The 16402-nt window shown below is 41.4% G+C and overlaps 1 protein-coding gene across 5 annotated transcripts in view; it reads left to right on the forward strand.

The window, feature by feature from the left end:
• ME1 (malic enzyme 1) overlaps positions 1–16402 on the forward strand; it is an 869023-nt gene that overhangs the window by 452835 nt on the left and 399786 nt on the right. For all 5 annotated transcript variants that reach the window (XM_029595519.1, XM_029595520.1, XM_029595518.1 and 2 more), the window contains one exon: positions 6051–6212. In XM_029595519.1, the coding sequence (XP_029451379.1) occupies positions 6051–6212 (162 nt within the window). The remainder of the gene's footprint in view (positions 1–6050; positions 6213–16402) is intronic.

A 16402-nucleotide genomic window follows, 5' to 3' on the forward strand; every position in this document is an offset into this window, starting at 1 on the left:
TACATGGTCCCCCAACATGGACCCTGTTTCATAGGAAAGCGCGTTGGGAGGGACCGAACATCTAAATTAAAACAAAAAGTATATTTTGTATCCAAAGGGACAACATAAACAAAAGAGCCAACACAGGGATATAAATTGGCAACTTACCAAGAATTTTATAAAAGGGGTCAAAATTTCTTTAGATTCTAAAAGCAAAAATGTAAACTGTAGTTATAAATGTGTTCAAGTAAAGTTAAAAGCAACTGCACAGAGTTCTCAGAGAAGTATCACTTACAAATAGATATAGACGTGGGGCAATTATAGCGTATGTTAATAAAAAAAAACAAACAAAAAAAACAAATTGAGGAATGCTGAAGTTATGCGACTAACTAAATTGGTGCAAACAGCAACAATTTTTACATCAGAAGTGGCTTTTAAAAGAACAGAAGCAAACAGACCTCGTGAAGTTGACTCTAACTCATTTACTTTTTCAGCAGGCGGTGAAATCCTTACGATTACAAATTTATATTCTATAAATATGGCAACAAAGTGGGCAAAATGATGGCAAATTTAGTGAAGGTTAGAGGATCAAACTCATTCAACACTGAGCTTAGAGATGGGTCGGGGAAAGTGTGTCATGCCACTGCCGCCATCACTGATAAATGTATACAGTTTTTGACAGATGTCTATGCCCATAGAGAAGAAGACACATGGATAAAAAAATTATTTTTTCAATGGGTTGCAGCTTCTGCATCTCATGGGTTCAGTCTGACATGCTGAATGCAAATATATCCGAAACACAAGTCTACAGTGCTATCCAGAGACTAAAATTAGGGAAAGCACTGGGGTTGGATGGCCTGGGCACTGAATTTAATAAGGTTCTTAGGTTTCCATTTCTCCCTATTTTAGCCAGTTTGTATGATGATATATTGCAACAAGGTTCAGTAGATGTTGAGATGAATCAATCTCATAATTGTTTTACTCCAAAAGGGAAGGGATACTCCAGATGTAGGCTCCTATAGGCTAATATCTTTAATCAACGTGGATATCGAACTGCTTGCCATGATCTTAGTTGCATGAGCAAGTATAATGGTACCGCATGTGGTAGAGCTTACCCAGACACGGTTTGTTAAACTATGTCATGGAGTAAGAGAAGTGCAAAGACTGATTGCAGCATTGGCTGCCACAATACACAAGGTGGGCATTATCTTAAGCCTTGATGCAGAAAATGCCTTTGACTCTCTGATACAGAGTTACATGTTTTGGGTCCTAGAACAATATGGCTTTTAATGGGTCCTACCTGAATTGACTACATATTTTATATCATAATCAGCAGCAAAATGTTTGATTAATGGGCAAGTGTCATCTTCATTTTCTGTCTCTGGCAGAATCAGACAGGGTTGCCCTTTGTCCCCATTTTATTCATTATGGCTATTGAATCTCTGGCAACTAAAATACGTTCTCACGCTTCATTTACAGATATTACTTTAGGATCCCAAAACCTTTAAATTTCAATGTTTACTGATGACATTTTACTCTCTATAGAAGATGCCCTCTCAGAAGTAGAAGTTAAGTGTATTTTTGCTCATTTCCAGACATTTGCAGGATTGAAAATTAACTTTAAAAAATCAGAAGCACTCCCTGTAGAAGAAGAATTCGCCTCAAGGTGGCATGGCTCCTTTCCTTTTAGATGGGCATGAGGACGGCTGAAATATTTAGGAGTAATAGTCCCTAGAGACATAAACAAATTATACTCCCTCAAAAAGGGCTCCAGGGGTGATCCGGGAAACCACAGACCAGTTAGTCTGACTTCAGTGCCAGGAAAAATAGTGGAAAGTGTTCTACACATCAAAATCACAGAACATATAGAAAGACATGGTTTAATGGAATAAAGTCAGCATGGCTTTACCCAAGGCAAGTCTTGCCTCACAAATCTGCTTTACTTTGTTGAAGAAGTTAATAAACATATAGATAAAGGTGAACTGGTAGATGTAGTGTACTTGGATTTTCAGAAGGTGTTTGACAAAGTTCCTCATGAGAGGCTTCATGGAAAAGTAAAAAGTCATGGGATAGGTGGTGATGTCCTTTTGTGGATTACAAACTGGCTAAAAGACAGGAAACAGAGAGTAGGATTAAATGGACAATTTTCTCAGTGGAAGGGGGAGTGGGCAGTGGAGTGCCTCAGGGATCTGTATTGGAACCCTTACTTTTCAATATATTTATAAATGATCTGGAAAGAAATACGAGTGAGATAATCAAATTTGCAGATGATACAAAATTGTTCAGAGTAGTTAAATCACAAGCAGATTGTGATAAATTGCAGGAAGACCTTGTGAGACTGGAAAATTGGGCATCAAAATGGCAGATGAAATTTAATGTGGATAAGTGCAAGGTGATGCATATAGGGAAAAGTAACCCATGCTATAGTTACACAATGTTAGGTTCCATATTAGATGCTACCACCCAAGAAAGAGATCTAGGTGTCATAGTGGATAACACATTGAAATCGTCGGTTCAGTGTGCTGTGGCAGTCATAAAAGCAAACAGAATGTTGGGAATTATTAGAAAGGGAATGATGAATAAAACGGAAAATGTCATAATGCCTCTATATCGCTCCATGGTGAGACTGCACCTTGAATACTGTGTACAATTTTGGTCGCCGCATCTCAAAAAAGATATAGGTTGCAATGGATAAGGTACAGAGAAGGGCTACCCAAATGATAAGGGGAATGGAACAGCTCCCCTATGAGGAAGGACTAAAGAGGTTAGGACTTTTCAGCTTGGAGAAGAGACGGCTGAGGGGGGGATATGATAGAGGTGTTTAAAATCATGAGAAATCTAGAATGGGTAGATGTGAATCAGTTATTTTCTCTTTCGGATAATAGAAGGACTAGGGGCACTCCATGAAGTTAGCATGGGGCACATTTAAAACTAATCTGAGAAAGTTCTTTTTCACTCAACGCACAATAAAGCTCTGGAATTTGTTGCCAGAGGATGTGGTTAGTGTAGCTGGGTTCAAAAAGGTTTGGATAAGTTCTTGGAGGAGAAGTCCATTAACTGCTATTAATCAAGTTTACTTAGGGAATAGCCACTGCTATTAATTGCATCAGTAGTATGGGATCTTCTTAGTGTTTGGGTAATTGCCGGGTTCTTGTGGCCTGGTTTGGCCTCTGTTGGAAACAGGATGCTGGGCTTGATGGACCCTTGGTCTGACCCAGTATGACAATTTCTTATATTCTTATGTTCTAATATTACCAGTAGAATAGGCCAGGTGGATACTCAACTTATGGTGTGGAAACATCTTCCTCTGTTATTGATGAGAAGATGTGGGCTTTTGAAAATGGTTCTTTTTCCTAAACTCCTCTATAAGTTACAGATGTTACCTTGCTGGCTTTCGAAGAAAGATTTGGCTCGTCTCATTTCCATCTTTGTTGGTTTTTATTTGGGGATGCAAAAAAGTGAGGATTGGATATGTCGGACTTTTATGAAACAAAATTCTGGGGGGAGGGGGTTTAGGTTTACCAAATTTTGGTATATTTAAGGTAGAATGTCATGTGTTTTATTTGGGAGTAGTATACAGGTGACTATAAGTATTGTACTGATGGTCTGATTGTTGGTTAATGCATCCTATTTCTTTATTATACCCAATTTCACTTTCAGCAGTTTTAGGCTTTAGGGGAGCTCCTACCAATATTGTCATTGAGGCTGCTGGTGGGATTTGAGTATGTCTAATGGTCTTTTACTTCCACTGATGGGTTATTGAGACTTCACTCCAGGTATGACTCAAATGGCATTTAAAGGGTGGTATGAGTTGGATTTACGAAATGCTGAACAATGGTGTGATGAAATAGGAGATCCCTATATCCCACTTTTTTTGCTTATTTGCAAGCTCGCCATTAACTTTACTCTCTGAAGTGGACTGGGGCACAGATTATGATGGGGAAAAAGATACTGGCAAAGGCAAAAGGAATGGGAGAGTACACAAATTCCATCTCACGATGGTATAAATACTGTATCTCTAAAGAGATGCGTGGAGAGTTTCGTGACTTGGGCAGTTACTGGAGTGGAGTCTTGCAAAAGGAAATCACCACTACTGATTTTCAGCTGCCTTTTCAACAGCTATATATGGATTTTATAGATGTTTGTATGAGAGAAATACAATTTAACATAAAACATTATTGCTATCTGGACAATTTTAAAAGGTATCATATTGCTCTAGCTGGATCCGCTTTCTGCACTAAGTGTACCTCAGAACTGGGTACTTCATATCACAGATTTTTACTATACACCAGACTTGTACCTTTTGGTCAATGGTTCTTCAGCAGCCGGAACAATACTCTGGGACCGCACCGCTGAATATATCCTGCTATCCTAAAGTTAGCTGGATAAGTTTATCCAGCAAACTTTAGGACAGGTCTGTGGGGTGACCAGAGTTAGCTGGATAACTTATCTGGCTATCTTAACTCCTCCCTGTTACACTGAATCTCCTCCCACCACTTAACTACCACCAGGTAAGTATTTATCCAGCTAAGTGGCAGTTGCTGATCATGGATGAATATTTAAAATGCGCCACTTAGCCAGATATGTTGCAGTTTATCTGGCTGAGTGGCATTGAATATGGACCTCGTTGTTATTAATTAATTTTATTATTAATTAAAAACTTAGATTCCACATCCTTATTGCACTGATAAAAACACAGACTGTGTACCAGTAGGGATTACGGATAGCACTTCCTGCAGGCCTGTTGCAGGATTAATCAGAAGATTGCATGAGTGAACCTCCTCATATTTTCTTTAGCCTGACATCATGGTAATGGATCAGTGGTAAGACATGCGCATATGACATTGAGTTTTATTGGCTATCTGATAATGATCAACATTTTAGAATCTTAAAGTACTGAAATGTCTTAATAATTTTGAGAACGTAAAAGAAATCATCCTATCTGATGGTGTATTGCACAGTGTTGAAACATAGCCTTATTTTCAATTTGTGATACTTTTATTATACTAACACGAAGATTATAAAATGGTCCAGGTCTGAGCTTTTGAGGTCACATAGGTCTGAAGAAGGAAGCTACTGTATGTGGTCTCAAAAGTTCATATACTGCAAATAAGGAGGGCAATAATGTTCTCTGGTCCTCAGGTAAAACTGTTTTACCCAGGGAAATGGACCCTGATTATTGCCTCCCCTGTGTGCAGGTAAAAGCATGGGCATTTCTCTACAACATATGTACTTTTATCTGCATGCTTAAGACATGTGTGTTCCTGGGGGCTGGGGGAGGGCGGAGAATGGAAAAATGTATATAGTTTTGATTATACAAACTACATACGTTGTTTTGTTCTGAAAAAATTACTCGCAGAGAAAGCAGTTGCAGATCTCTGTGAGTCAGTTTTAGTTAGGCAACAGTCAAAAATTACCAGCGTGGTTTTGCTTGGATTATTGGTGCAAACCCTGTGAGTAAAAGTACTTGAGTTTGCACTGACGCAGGCACTTTTGATTATTGGCCCTTGTAGAGGTTTTGTTTTTTTTCCAGAGGGTATGTGTCGGTACTGAGTACTGATGCCTTTTTCTTCCATCTGCTTGATATTTACCCTGTGGTCACTCAAAGAAAACAAGCATCCTGCATGTGAGTTCTGGCAGCCTTTTTTCCAGAAAGATAGCACTGGCCCCTTGAATGCACTGGATTAACGTTGATCAAAGAAAAGGCAACTACAACATGCAAGTAATCTAATTTTCTCCAGAACCAATACAGTGACTAGAACTGCGCCCTAATCAGGCCATAATTAGAAAGGCTCCAAGCTCTTTAATAAATCTGACTGTGGCTATTTAATATTCCTAAATATTTCAAAACAAAAACATGTTGGGTATTTTTAAAGTTGTTTATTTTCCCAGAAAAGTAGTAATGAAGTAATTAGATTTCATTTAGGAATTCAGCTAAGGGTAACACAGTTTTCTTTGTTGTTGCTGTCTCCAGAATGCTATAAATTTTGTTTTAATGTTGAATATACAGTACACTCTGGTCAGTTTAGCTTTAGGCCATGGTTACAATGTTTCTTTCTTTTTTCCTCAAGGCTGTTGTGGTAACGGATGGAGAACGGATTCTTGGTCTTGGTGACCTTGGCTGTTATGGAATGGGCATTCCAGTTGGAAAACTGGCACTTTATACAGCATGTGGAGGAGTGAAACCCCAAGAGTGCTTACCCATAATACTGGACGTGGGAACAGATAATGAGGTAAAGTAACTTTCCAGCATTCTATGAACAAAGTGAGCAATTAAATGGTCAATTTGTGCTAAACTATTTTATGCAGCATTCAGGACTTGAAAAATCCAATCATCTGTTTGTTAGTGATGAGCAGTTTTGTTTTTTTTTAGAGATGAATGTATTTTTCCAATCTGGTCATAAAAGGAGCAGGCAGAGTGACAGTGCTGGGGTGGACATAAGCATGGCCATCTTTTAGGATGTGCAGTCAGACAGGGTACCTTGCCCAAAGGGGCGCTGTCATGCTAGACCCGCTTTCCCAAAAGCACTCTCTCTCCCCCACCCATGCCATTGAGGTATTCATTTTTCTGTTCTGGCTGCGGACAGTCCATGTGGGCCAAAGTTGTTGAGCAGGCCCAGAATGTAGATGCACCTTGAAGAATATGCCAAGTGTGTGAAAGCGGCAGAGCCAGCTGCTTTGCAGTACCACACAGAGGTACAGAAGTATTGATGAGGGTGTGTGGGTGAGAGGGGGGGGGGGGAGGTTAAAAGGGGAGGGATGGTGAGGGTGCTTGACAATCATAGGCAGTGAAGGTGGAAGGGAAAGAGGTAGAAGGGGTGATGGGGCATGGGGGTCAATAGAAGCTAGAGGGGTGATGGGATGGAGAGGAGAGAGAGAGCCAAGAATGGTGATTGGAGGGGGAAAGGTTTAAGAGATTCACATGGAGAGCGGGAGCAGTAGAAGAGGGGCGAATGCATCTGGGTGGAAAAGAGCAATTGTGGAAGCTTCACAGGCTGTAGCCTAGGCAGGAACCACCACCAAGCTGAAGGGCTAAAGGGAGGTGATGTTGGCTTGAGAGTTTTTAGAATGGACATGGGGATTGTCTCTTTCTATTTTAAAATATCCATCTAACATAGTAGCATAGCATAGTAATGAAGGCAGAAAAGACCAAATGGTCCATCCAGTCTGCCCAGCAAGCTTCTTCTGGTAGTATCTCTACAGGTTACCTCATGTTTACCTTAAGGGTAGCAATTATTGCTCCATGCAGTTATTTGATGAAGCTTCTTGAAAATGTATACAGTGCTGATGTGTTTTGGTTATGGACTTGGCCTTAGAAGCAGTCCTGTACTTTTTCACTTATGTCTGTGTAGTACTCCAGACCATTAAATTTAGAAATATTTGCGCTCCAGGAAAATACAGATGCAGGAGGTTCCATAGGGAAGAGGGTGATCCCTCAGTCATACACGTGCACTGTTTTTGCCATGTAAAACTGATTACACTGGCTACACTAATAGTACGTGAACCTCAGATAAGTAAACTCTGGATGATAGTAATTTGTAGATAAGGATGAACATCAAAACAACATTACTCCTATGCAAAAAAAAAAGTATAAAAATCTTATAAAGCCAATTGTATTTTGTCAGTAAGTCTTGGACAGAAAATTACTGTCTTTAGAACTCAGCTAAAAATGCATGCTGAGGCAATGATTTTTGGATTTTATTGGAAAAGGAGTGGTTAGAGTAGCAGGCTGCTGTCAGGTCCTAGCTTAGATACAACACCATATAGATGCCTTTTCAGTGGTGTTTAATAATAATAATAATAATAATACAAAAAAAGTCCAAACACGACATAGGATTCCTGCCTTAAAAACTGCAGCAACTAACAGTATAGTCCAGCAATGTGAATTCCTCTTACCAGAGAGTCAAGGGAGGAGATCCAGCACAGTTCAGTGACCCTGTTCACTGAAGACCAGCAAGTGCACCCTGCAGGCTAGCACTTAAAAACAGCTGTGCAGGTAGGTTGGATCTACCTGGTAGCCACTGACTACCTTTGTTCGGCATAGCTCTCTACCTACCATACCTGAAAACTAACATTGCTAGCTTCTTTCTCCATTCCCACAAATTGGGTAATTCCTTGTCAGAGCTCCAGTCCCATGCCTCCAGGGCCAATGATTCAACCCCCCCCCCCCCCCCCCCCCCGCAGACCTTATAGCTGCAAACCAGGGAAGCCAGAGTTCAATTCCCACTGCCACTCCTTGTGACTTTGGACACATCCCTTCACCTGCCATTGCCTCAGGTGCAAACCTAGGGGGTCATTTACTATGCCACAATATTGTACTGCAGAGGGGAAAAAATGCTTCAGAAAAATTCTGCAGAGGCATTGCTGTGATATTTTCCAGTCAGTGGTAAGAAACCGCGACGGCTTCTGCGTGGCATTTTTTTCTCATGAAAAAAATCTGAGAGAAAAAAATACAGTATGAAAGGGCAAAAATCGTGCGATGACAGCCCCTTTTGCCTTGGACTGTCGTCATCTTCTTAAAGGGCCATGGTGGCACTAATGACCTGGCCCCACAATGTATAAAATTACCCCGGGGGTCTGGCTGGACCCCCACTTTCCTGCCACCTGTAAACACAGCCCAACAGGGAAAAGTTAAAAAATTAAATAAAAGAAAAAGAAAGAAATTAGCAATCACATTGTGATTCCCCGTCCCCCTTCCCTTTAAAAAAAAAACAAAAAAAAAAAGTCACCATCCAGCCCTTCTACCCACCCTAGCCCACCCTGCCATAGCCATATCTGGAGGTCTAGAGTATCCCTGGAAGCCTAGTGGGGACCAGAGCGCCTCCTAGGCTATGGGCTCTAGGGGCAGTGGTTGGTTAGGGTCATTTTGTAAAATGGTGAATAGCCTGGAGTCTAGGGGACATTCTGGGCCCCACTGGACTACCAGAGACTCTTCTAGGCTACCAGGGATATCCTAGACCACCAGGTATGGCCAAGAGGTGATAAGCTAGGGGTGGGTAGGGGGCCCAGGTGCCTATTGGAACTATGGGGGGGACGGGACTTTATTTGAAAGGAAAGGGTTTGGGGAAGGAAAGTGGGACATCACCACTCAATGGTAATTTCAAAAATATATATATATTTTTTACTTTTCCCTTTGCTGGGCCACCTCTACTGGCAGCGGGAGGTAGGCAGAGATCTAATCAGACCCTCAGGAGTGGACTTTGGCACATTGGGAGGGGTGTTTTACGGCCATCACAGCCTTTTAAATTTCATGACAGAGGCATTGGAACATGCATTAACATCCTGATGTTCCTGGAGAAAACTACAACTCCTGAGTTGTAGCTAACTTTCTGGAAAATAATGTGGCTTGTGATATTTCAGGCAAGTAGCATTATTTTATTTGCATGAAAATAGGTATGTATGAGCTGCTTTGCATTCATTTGCAAATGTTATGCATCCAAAGCAGCTTATTTATATATGCTTGTTTTTAGAGGAAAATATTGCATGATATTGCTACGAGAAGCATATATCATGTGCTAAACAGTTTTTTTGGTTTATAAATGCTTATCATGGTTTAGTACATATACCCCTTAGACTGTAAGCCTTCTGGGATCAGGGAAATAACCTACAGTACCTGAATGCAATCCACTCTGAAGTGTCTGAAAGCAGAATATAAATCAAATAAGTACAAAAACAATTGCTGAGATTGTATCTTGAATTCTCTCTTTAAAAATTTCCATTTGGCTTTTGATTAGGATTCAAATCTAGGAAGGGTATTTCTCCAAGGACAAGCAGGATGGTAGTTGTCCTCACAACTGGGTGACATCATCTGATGGAGCCCGGCATGGAAAAACTCGTGTCAGTTTCTAGAAACTTTAACTGGTACACTGAGCATGCCCAGCATGCCACTATCCGCATGTCCACATGGGGTCCCTCTTCAGTCTCTTCTTTTCCGCGAAGCTGTTGCCACATGGTTCAGGAGCTCACTCTGTATTTTCCTAAAACATTTTTTTCTTCGCTTCTACGCATGTCGTAGAGTCCCTCTCCTTTTCGGAGATCGGTAAGTTTCCTCGGGTCTTCGCGGTCGATCGCCAATGGCTCTGCCTCCAGATACTCACCTGGCCAACGACCACACGTCGCTTTTTTTCGATGGCATCGCCCGGTTTCTGCCTGTGCCCCCAGTGCCCGCGGACTATGTCCCTCACATACCCCTATGAAATCTCTGCCCTTTGCCTGGGAGCCTCCCAAAATGCCAGCGTTTGTGATTTTTGTGTCCAAATGACCCTGAAGGGTCGCAGGGCCCACCTCGACAAAATGGAGACATTGTTTGGGGCCAAACATTCGGAACAATCCCCTGACGTCAGTGACCTCCACACCGCTCGGTAAGGAGGCCTAGGCCCCAAGTTCTCCTGTGCCTGTCGGGACAGCTCCTGAGGTAGGTGCAGGAGACTGTCCGTTGTCTGTCTCTTCCCTCTCCCGTTCAGGTTTCTTGACGTTTCCCTCGGCTTCAGGGAAGGATCGCGGGGACCACCGGGAGAGGTCCAGGAAACATAGACATCAATGTTCCTCTTTTAAAAAGGGCCGTGAGAGGGACATTAACCTCTGTGCCTCGCACAAAGCGGTCGAGGGCGGAGGACGTCATCCCCTCCGACCCCTATTGACACTTCCAGGTGGCCTCCACCAGTTCCAGTGGAGGGATCGTCCCCCTCCAACCAGAGGGTCTCCTGATTCCACCTGTTCCTCCTCAAGCCATGCTTAAAAGTGTGTATGTATGGCGGCCTGAAGCTACTTATTCACTCTGTTGTGAGGACTACCATCCTTCTTGTCCTTGGAGAAAGCAGAGTTGCTTACTTGTAACAGTGTTCTCCAAGGACAGTAGGATGTTAGTCCTCACAGAATCTTCCTGCCTCCCTGTAGAGTTGGGGTCTTTTTCTTTTTAGCGGGATTTTTTGGTTGCTCGCTAGCTCGCTCACTCTTTGTTGTAAGACTGAAGGGACCCCACGTGGATAGTGGCATCCTAGGCATGCTCAGTGTGCCAGTCAGTGTTTCTAGAAACTTTGACAAAAGTTTTTCCGTGCTGGGCTCCATATGATGATGTCACCCAGTTGTGAGGACTAACATCCTGCTGTCCTTGGGGAACATAGGTAAGCAACTCTACTTTTTCAAACAGCCAGCATAGTGGTAAAGTCTGCATATGCATTATACATGTAGATTTTGCCGAGGATTTTGAAAAGTAAACTTCTGTGCATGTTCGCTTTGAAAATTTGCAGGCAAGTGGCTAGGTACATGCAGATATTCATTCATGTAAAATTGCACCTCCTCTTCAGAGGATGTAACTTCTGCACACACACTTCTGCACTAAATTTTATAAAATGTAAAAGTATGGGCATAAATGCAGATTCATCATTATTTACTCTTTTGGATAATACAAGGACTAGGGGGCACTCTATGAAGTTAGCAAGTAGCACATTTAGAACGAATCAGAAAAAATTATTTTTCACAACGCACAATTAAACTCTGGAATTCGTTGCCAGAGGATGTGGTTAAGGCAGTTATTGTAGCTGAGTTTAAAAAAGGTTTGGATAAGTTCCTGGAGGAGAAGTCCATAAACTGCCTTTAATCAATAGGGAATAGCAACTGCTTGTTGCCTGCATTAGTAGCATGGGATCTACTTGCCAGGTACTTGTAACTTGGATTGGCTGCTGTTGGACACAGGATACTGGGCTTGATGGACCCTTGCTCTGACCCAGTATGGCATATCTTATGTTCTCTATCCCATCTTCGATCCCTGGAATGTCTTTGTTCAATTTTAAAAAAGTACTTATGAAACTGGACTATACCTTTTTTTTTTTTAAACGCTAAGCAATTGACAGACACCGAGAATAATATCTTACATAATACAAGTGATCAGTACGTCAAAACTCTCATTTGTCTTAATTCCACAAGCTCTACAGCAGAGATTCCCAGTCTCCATTATATGCATCTTTATTTCATGCATATTCATTGTGGATATCCTGAAAACCCAACTGGTTGTGCAGTCCCCATGACAGGTTTGGGAAGCCCTGTTCTACCAGATATGAGTATACATCCTAGTAAAACACTTGGATCTTACATTCTACAAATGTATTTTTATGCATGCTCAGTCCTGGCTGATTTTGTAACAGCCATTTACATGCATAAACAGCCATTTAGGAGCATAAAAACATGGGTTTGAAAATTACAACAAAACAAAAGTCCAAAAAATAAAGACAATCAAAAACAAACAATTTCAGGTCGGTCCAGCCAAAACTCTAAAGTATCTTACATTCAACACAGACCTCAAACCCGAAGTCGAGTCAACGCACCCTGTTGCAGGTTTGCAAACAGTGCAGAAGTTTTCATTATAATTACAGGGCTTAAATATGTGGTATTTTTTGATCTGTGATTATATTGAAAATGTCTGCACCTTTTGTAAACTTGCAGCAAGGTGCTTTGACTAGTCTTTGTTATGAGGTCTGTGGTTGTTGAATGTAAGATACTTTAGAGTTTTGACTGGATTGACCTGAAATTGTTTATGTACTGATTGCATCATGTTTTTGTTTTATCATCTTAAATTCTTATGAGAAGTTATTGACTAACTCACGGCAACTTTCTCTACTTCATAATCAAAGGGAGTTGATAATATTTCACCATTTAGTCATGCAGCAAAATTGCTCTTAAGTTTCCAATTGGGAAGACTCATTGAGATCCAATTGTTGAGTTATCCAGCTAAATGCCTTCTTTTGAATATCTAGGGCAGTTATCTGGCTAAAATTTAGCTGGATTATAACCTTCAGAGCAGAGCTAAATTGTCTGGTTTATTTTCATCTGTAAATTAGGATTACCTTGATGCAGTCCTAAAGTTGTCCGATCGCATGTGACTGGATAATTTAAGGTTTCAGCTATATTCAAAAGAATATAGACACATAAAAAAAAAAAAGGCCACCATTCTCTTCCCCCCCCCCTCCCCCCGACAACAAGGTATTCAGCATCAGACTGTGGTCTCGTGTCCCCACACCCTCTCAAGCTCCCGAAATTAATGTGTTGACCCTCCCCCTTTCAGCAATACATTTTTGCTGTTTGGATGGGGATTCCCCCTCCTACCCTTCCCCCAAGCCATCCCATTTGGAAGATGGAGGGGAAGCCCTTACCAACTTAATAAATGTGCATTGCAAGTATTTGCATCCCAATTAGCTCCTGTCCTGGCAAAATGTTTTCGAGATCTGAAGGAGGGCACTCCATTAACAGCTACAGCCAATATGGCCGGGATCACTGTACTGGCTAAACCTGGTCGTGATCCTGCTTTATGCGGATCATACAGACCAATTTCATTAATTAATATTGATTTAAAGATTCTTGCTAAGATTTTAGCATCATGCCTGAACAGTTTTATCGCGCAAATTATTAAACCAGGCTGGTTTTATCCCAGGGCGTCAAGCGAGTGACAATGTTCATAAAATCCTGGATTTGATCTAGTGGGTACAGAAATGGAAAATACCGGCCTTGGCTCTCTCGGTTGGTGCCGAGAAAGCCTTTGACATGGTGCATTGGCCCTATCTTTTTTCCCTGTTGCGGAAATTGAAATTTGGTGATCATTTTATGCAGTGGTTACAACAGCTATATAGTGAGCCATTAGCATGTATTAAGATCAACGGAGGCTAATCCCCTACCTTTCCAGTCAAACATGGCACCAGACAGGGGTGTCGCCTATCACCGCTCCTTTTTGCAATTTTTTTAGAACCCTTTGCTATCAATGTGCGTGCCGACCCAGCAATCTGGGGGGGGTTGAGCTAGGTCAGTTCTCCTCGAAGTTGTCATTGTTCACAGATGACATCATGATAGTCATTACAGAACCAAAAATCTCACTATCAATCCTGACTTGTGCCTTGGAAGACTTTAGTCGAATTTCAGGCTTTCGGATTAACTAACTGGGATAAGTCTGAAATACTAACTGGGATAAGTCTGAAATACTAACTGGGATAAGTCTGAAATACTTAACATCAGCACCGACCCAGTGGAGGCATCCTCTCTTAAGACCCAGTTTCGTTTTAAATGGGCTGCACAGAAAGTTAAATATCTAGGGATGTACCTGAGCGCTACTCAGGATTTACTTCAATTAAATTACATCCCCTTTGGAATAAAATATCCCAAAACCCAGAGGAATGGAATAGGTACAGCATCTCATGGCTGGGCCGTATAGCTGCAGTCAAAATGAATGTTCTACCCAAACTGCTTTATCTATTCCATACTTTGCCTTTCCCAATACCCCGACAATGGTTGACTAAATGGCAGAAGAGAATCATGTCTTATATATGGGGGGTAAGAGACCTCGACTTGCAAAACGGATTATGTACCAATCTTGACATCAGGGTGGTCTAAGTGTCCCCAACCTGGAATGTTATCTCCAGGCTGCTCAATTTAAAACCCTCATTGATTGGCACAGGCAATCTACCTCTAAATTGTGGGTACAATTCAGTCAGCAACTGGCAGGAGACATATCACTTTCTAGTTTGATGTGGCAACCTAGGAAAACGTGGTGCATTCAACCTAAAGTTTTATTGCCCCCCTCTATGGTCTATGTACTGGATATTTGGCATGCTAAAGGTTCCTCTCTGGTGGGGACACGAGAATACCACCTTAATACGTATTTATATGCGAACTATGGCTTCACACCAGGCTATGAAACTAAGGCTTTTCAGACTTGGAAATCAAAAGACATAACCACCTGGGTGCATGTTTGGGGTCGACTTGATTTGGTTCCTTTTGAGTAGTTGAAATTGAAGTACAGTTTATCTGACTTAGATATATATCGATGTATGCAACTAAGACATTATGCAAAAACTGCTATGCTTGCTGGACACTTTCAGCAAGGGAGGTCTGATTTTGAAACCTTTTGTTTAAAAGCCGACCAAACTACTAAATCCCTTTCGACAGTGTATACATTGATGGGACAGAAACTACCTATAAAGCCCACTCATCTATTAGCAGGGGAAAGGGAAATAGGTACCCCATTTTTGCTACGAGAATGGGAGGCAATTTTTCAAGCTTCTAGTAAGGGACTTATTGCAGCCTCCATGTTAGAAAACTCACTAAAATTATTATACCGCTGGCATTACTGTCCATCTAGATCTACCTACCATACCTGATGAATCCAGCAGTTTCCAATCACTGTTGGAGAGGGTGTCAGCTGACCGGGACTTATTACCATATGTGGTGGACTTGTCCTAAGATACGTCAACTTTGGTTGGATATTGAATCATGGCTTGGTAACTTATATTCAAATGTTGGGTCACTACAACCATAACATGCCTTACTAGGGGTCCCCATATTTCTGTACAAGACTAGTGACAATACAATGATTAATTATATTTTGGTAGCCACTAGAACTGCCATAGCACGATACTGGAATTTATCATGCATCCCTACTATAGCGGAAATACAGCTTAAAGTGGGGAAAATTTATGTGCTCGCGGAAATTACCGCCCATGCTCGTAAGACTATTGGGAAGTTTCATAGCACATGGAATAATTATTGCTTATGGAAAGACACACATAAGGTGTCGAGCACCACTAGCTAAAGCGGAGGATCTCAAACCTTTATACACAAATTGCCCACAGGATTTGGTCATGCTTTTGTAATGATTATTCACCATCTATGAAATAACTTTGAACATGGGATTACGAAAGGGGTGGGGGGAATGGGAGGGAGGGGTGGGGAGGGCATTACAGGGATGACACGCTATAAACTTATGACATGACGACAAAATCAGGACATGACATATGATGTAATCAACGCTTTATTGCAATTAGATGAAGATGTTAGAGGTCCGACTTCTAATGCTGTTCATACCAGAAGTTACTGTTCTATGATTGTTTGATATTGTTATACTGTATTTGTGTATATTTATGTTATGCAATAAAATAGTAAATAAAAAAAAGTGCATTGCTGAGAGGGGGAAGGAGTGGTCTGACACATTTCAAATTAATTTTGTGGTGCTTGTGGGGGCCTGCCAGCCCAATGGGAATTACCTCTCCAGGTAGGAGTAGTAGATTCCTGGCCTCTGGCTTGGGCTGCCGGATTTTTTTTTAATGTGCGTCGATGCACACTTTTAACCAGATAACTTTAAAATGTCGATATTCAAAGCTAGCCAGTTAGGTTTTAAGTTATCCAGATAAAGGTGGCTAGGTATCTTTATTTGGGGATACTCAGCAGGATGTTTGCCTTTCTGAATATCCTGGATAATTTATCTGGCTAACTTTAACCAAAAAAGTAAGCCTTTTCTGGGATTTTTACATTTTGGCCCTCCCTTCAGTTCAGATTATTTTCATGGGTGCTGAATGGGGGGAAAGCCGCTCTTGAATAAGTCCCATTAGTTCAGTTGTCGCCATTGTGCTTTGTTACATGTAATGTTTATTTGCTGTGGCTT

The sequence above is a fragment of the Rhinatrema bivittatum genome, chromosome 3 (assembly GCF_901001135.1).
Source record: "Rhinatrema bivittatum chromosome 3, aRhiBiv1.1, whole genome shotgun sequence".
In the NCBI taxonomy this organism is placed as follows: domain Eukaryota; kingdom Metazoa; phylum Chordata; class Amphibia; order Gymnophiona; family Rhinatrematidae; genus Rhinatrema; species Rhinatrema bivittatum.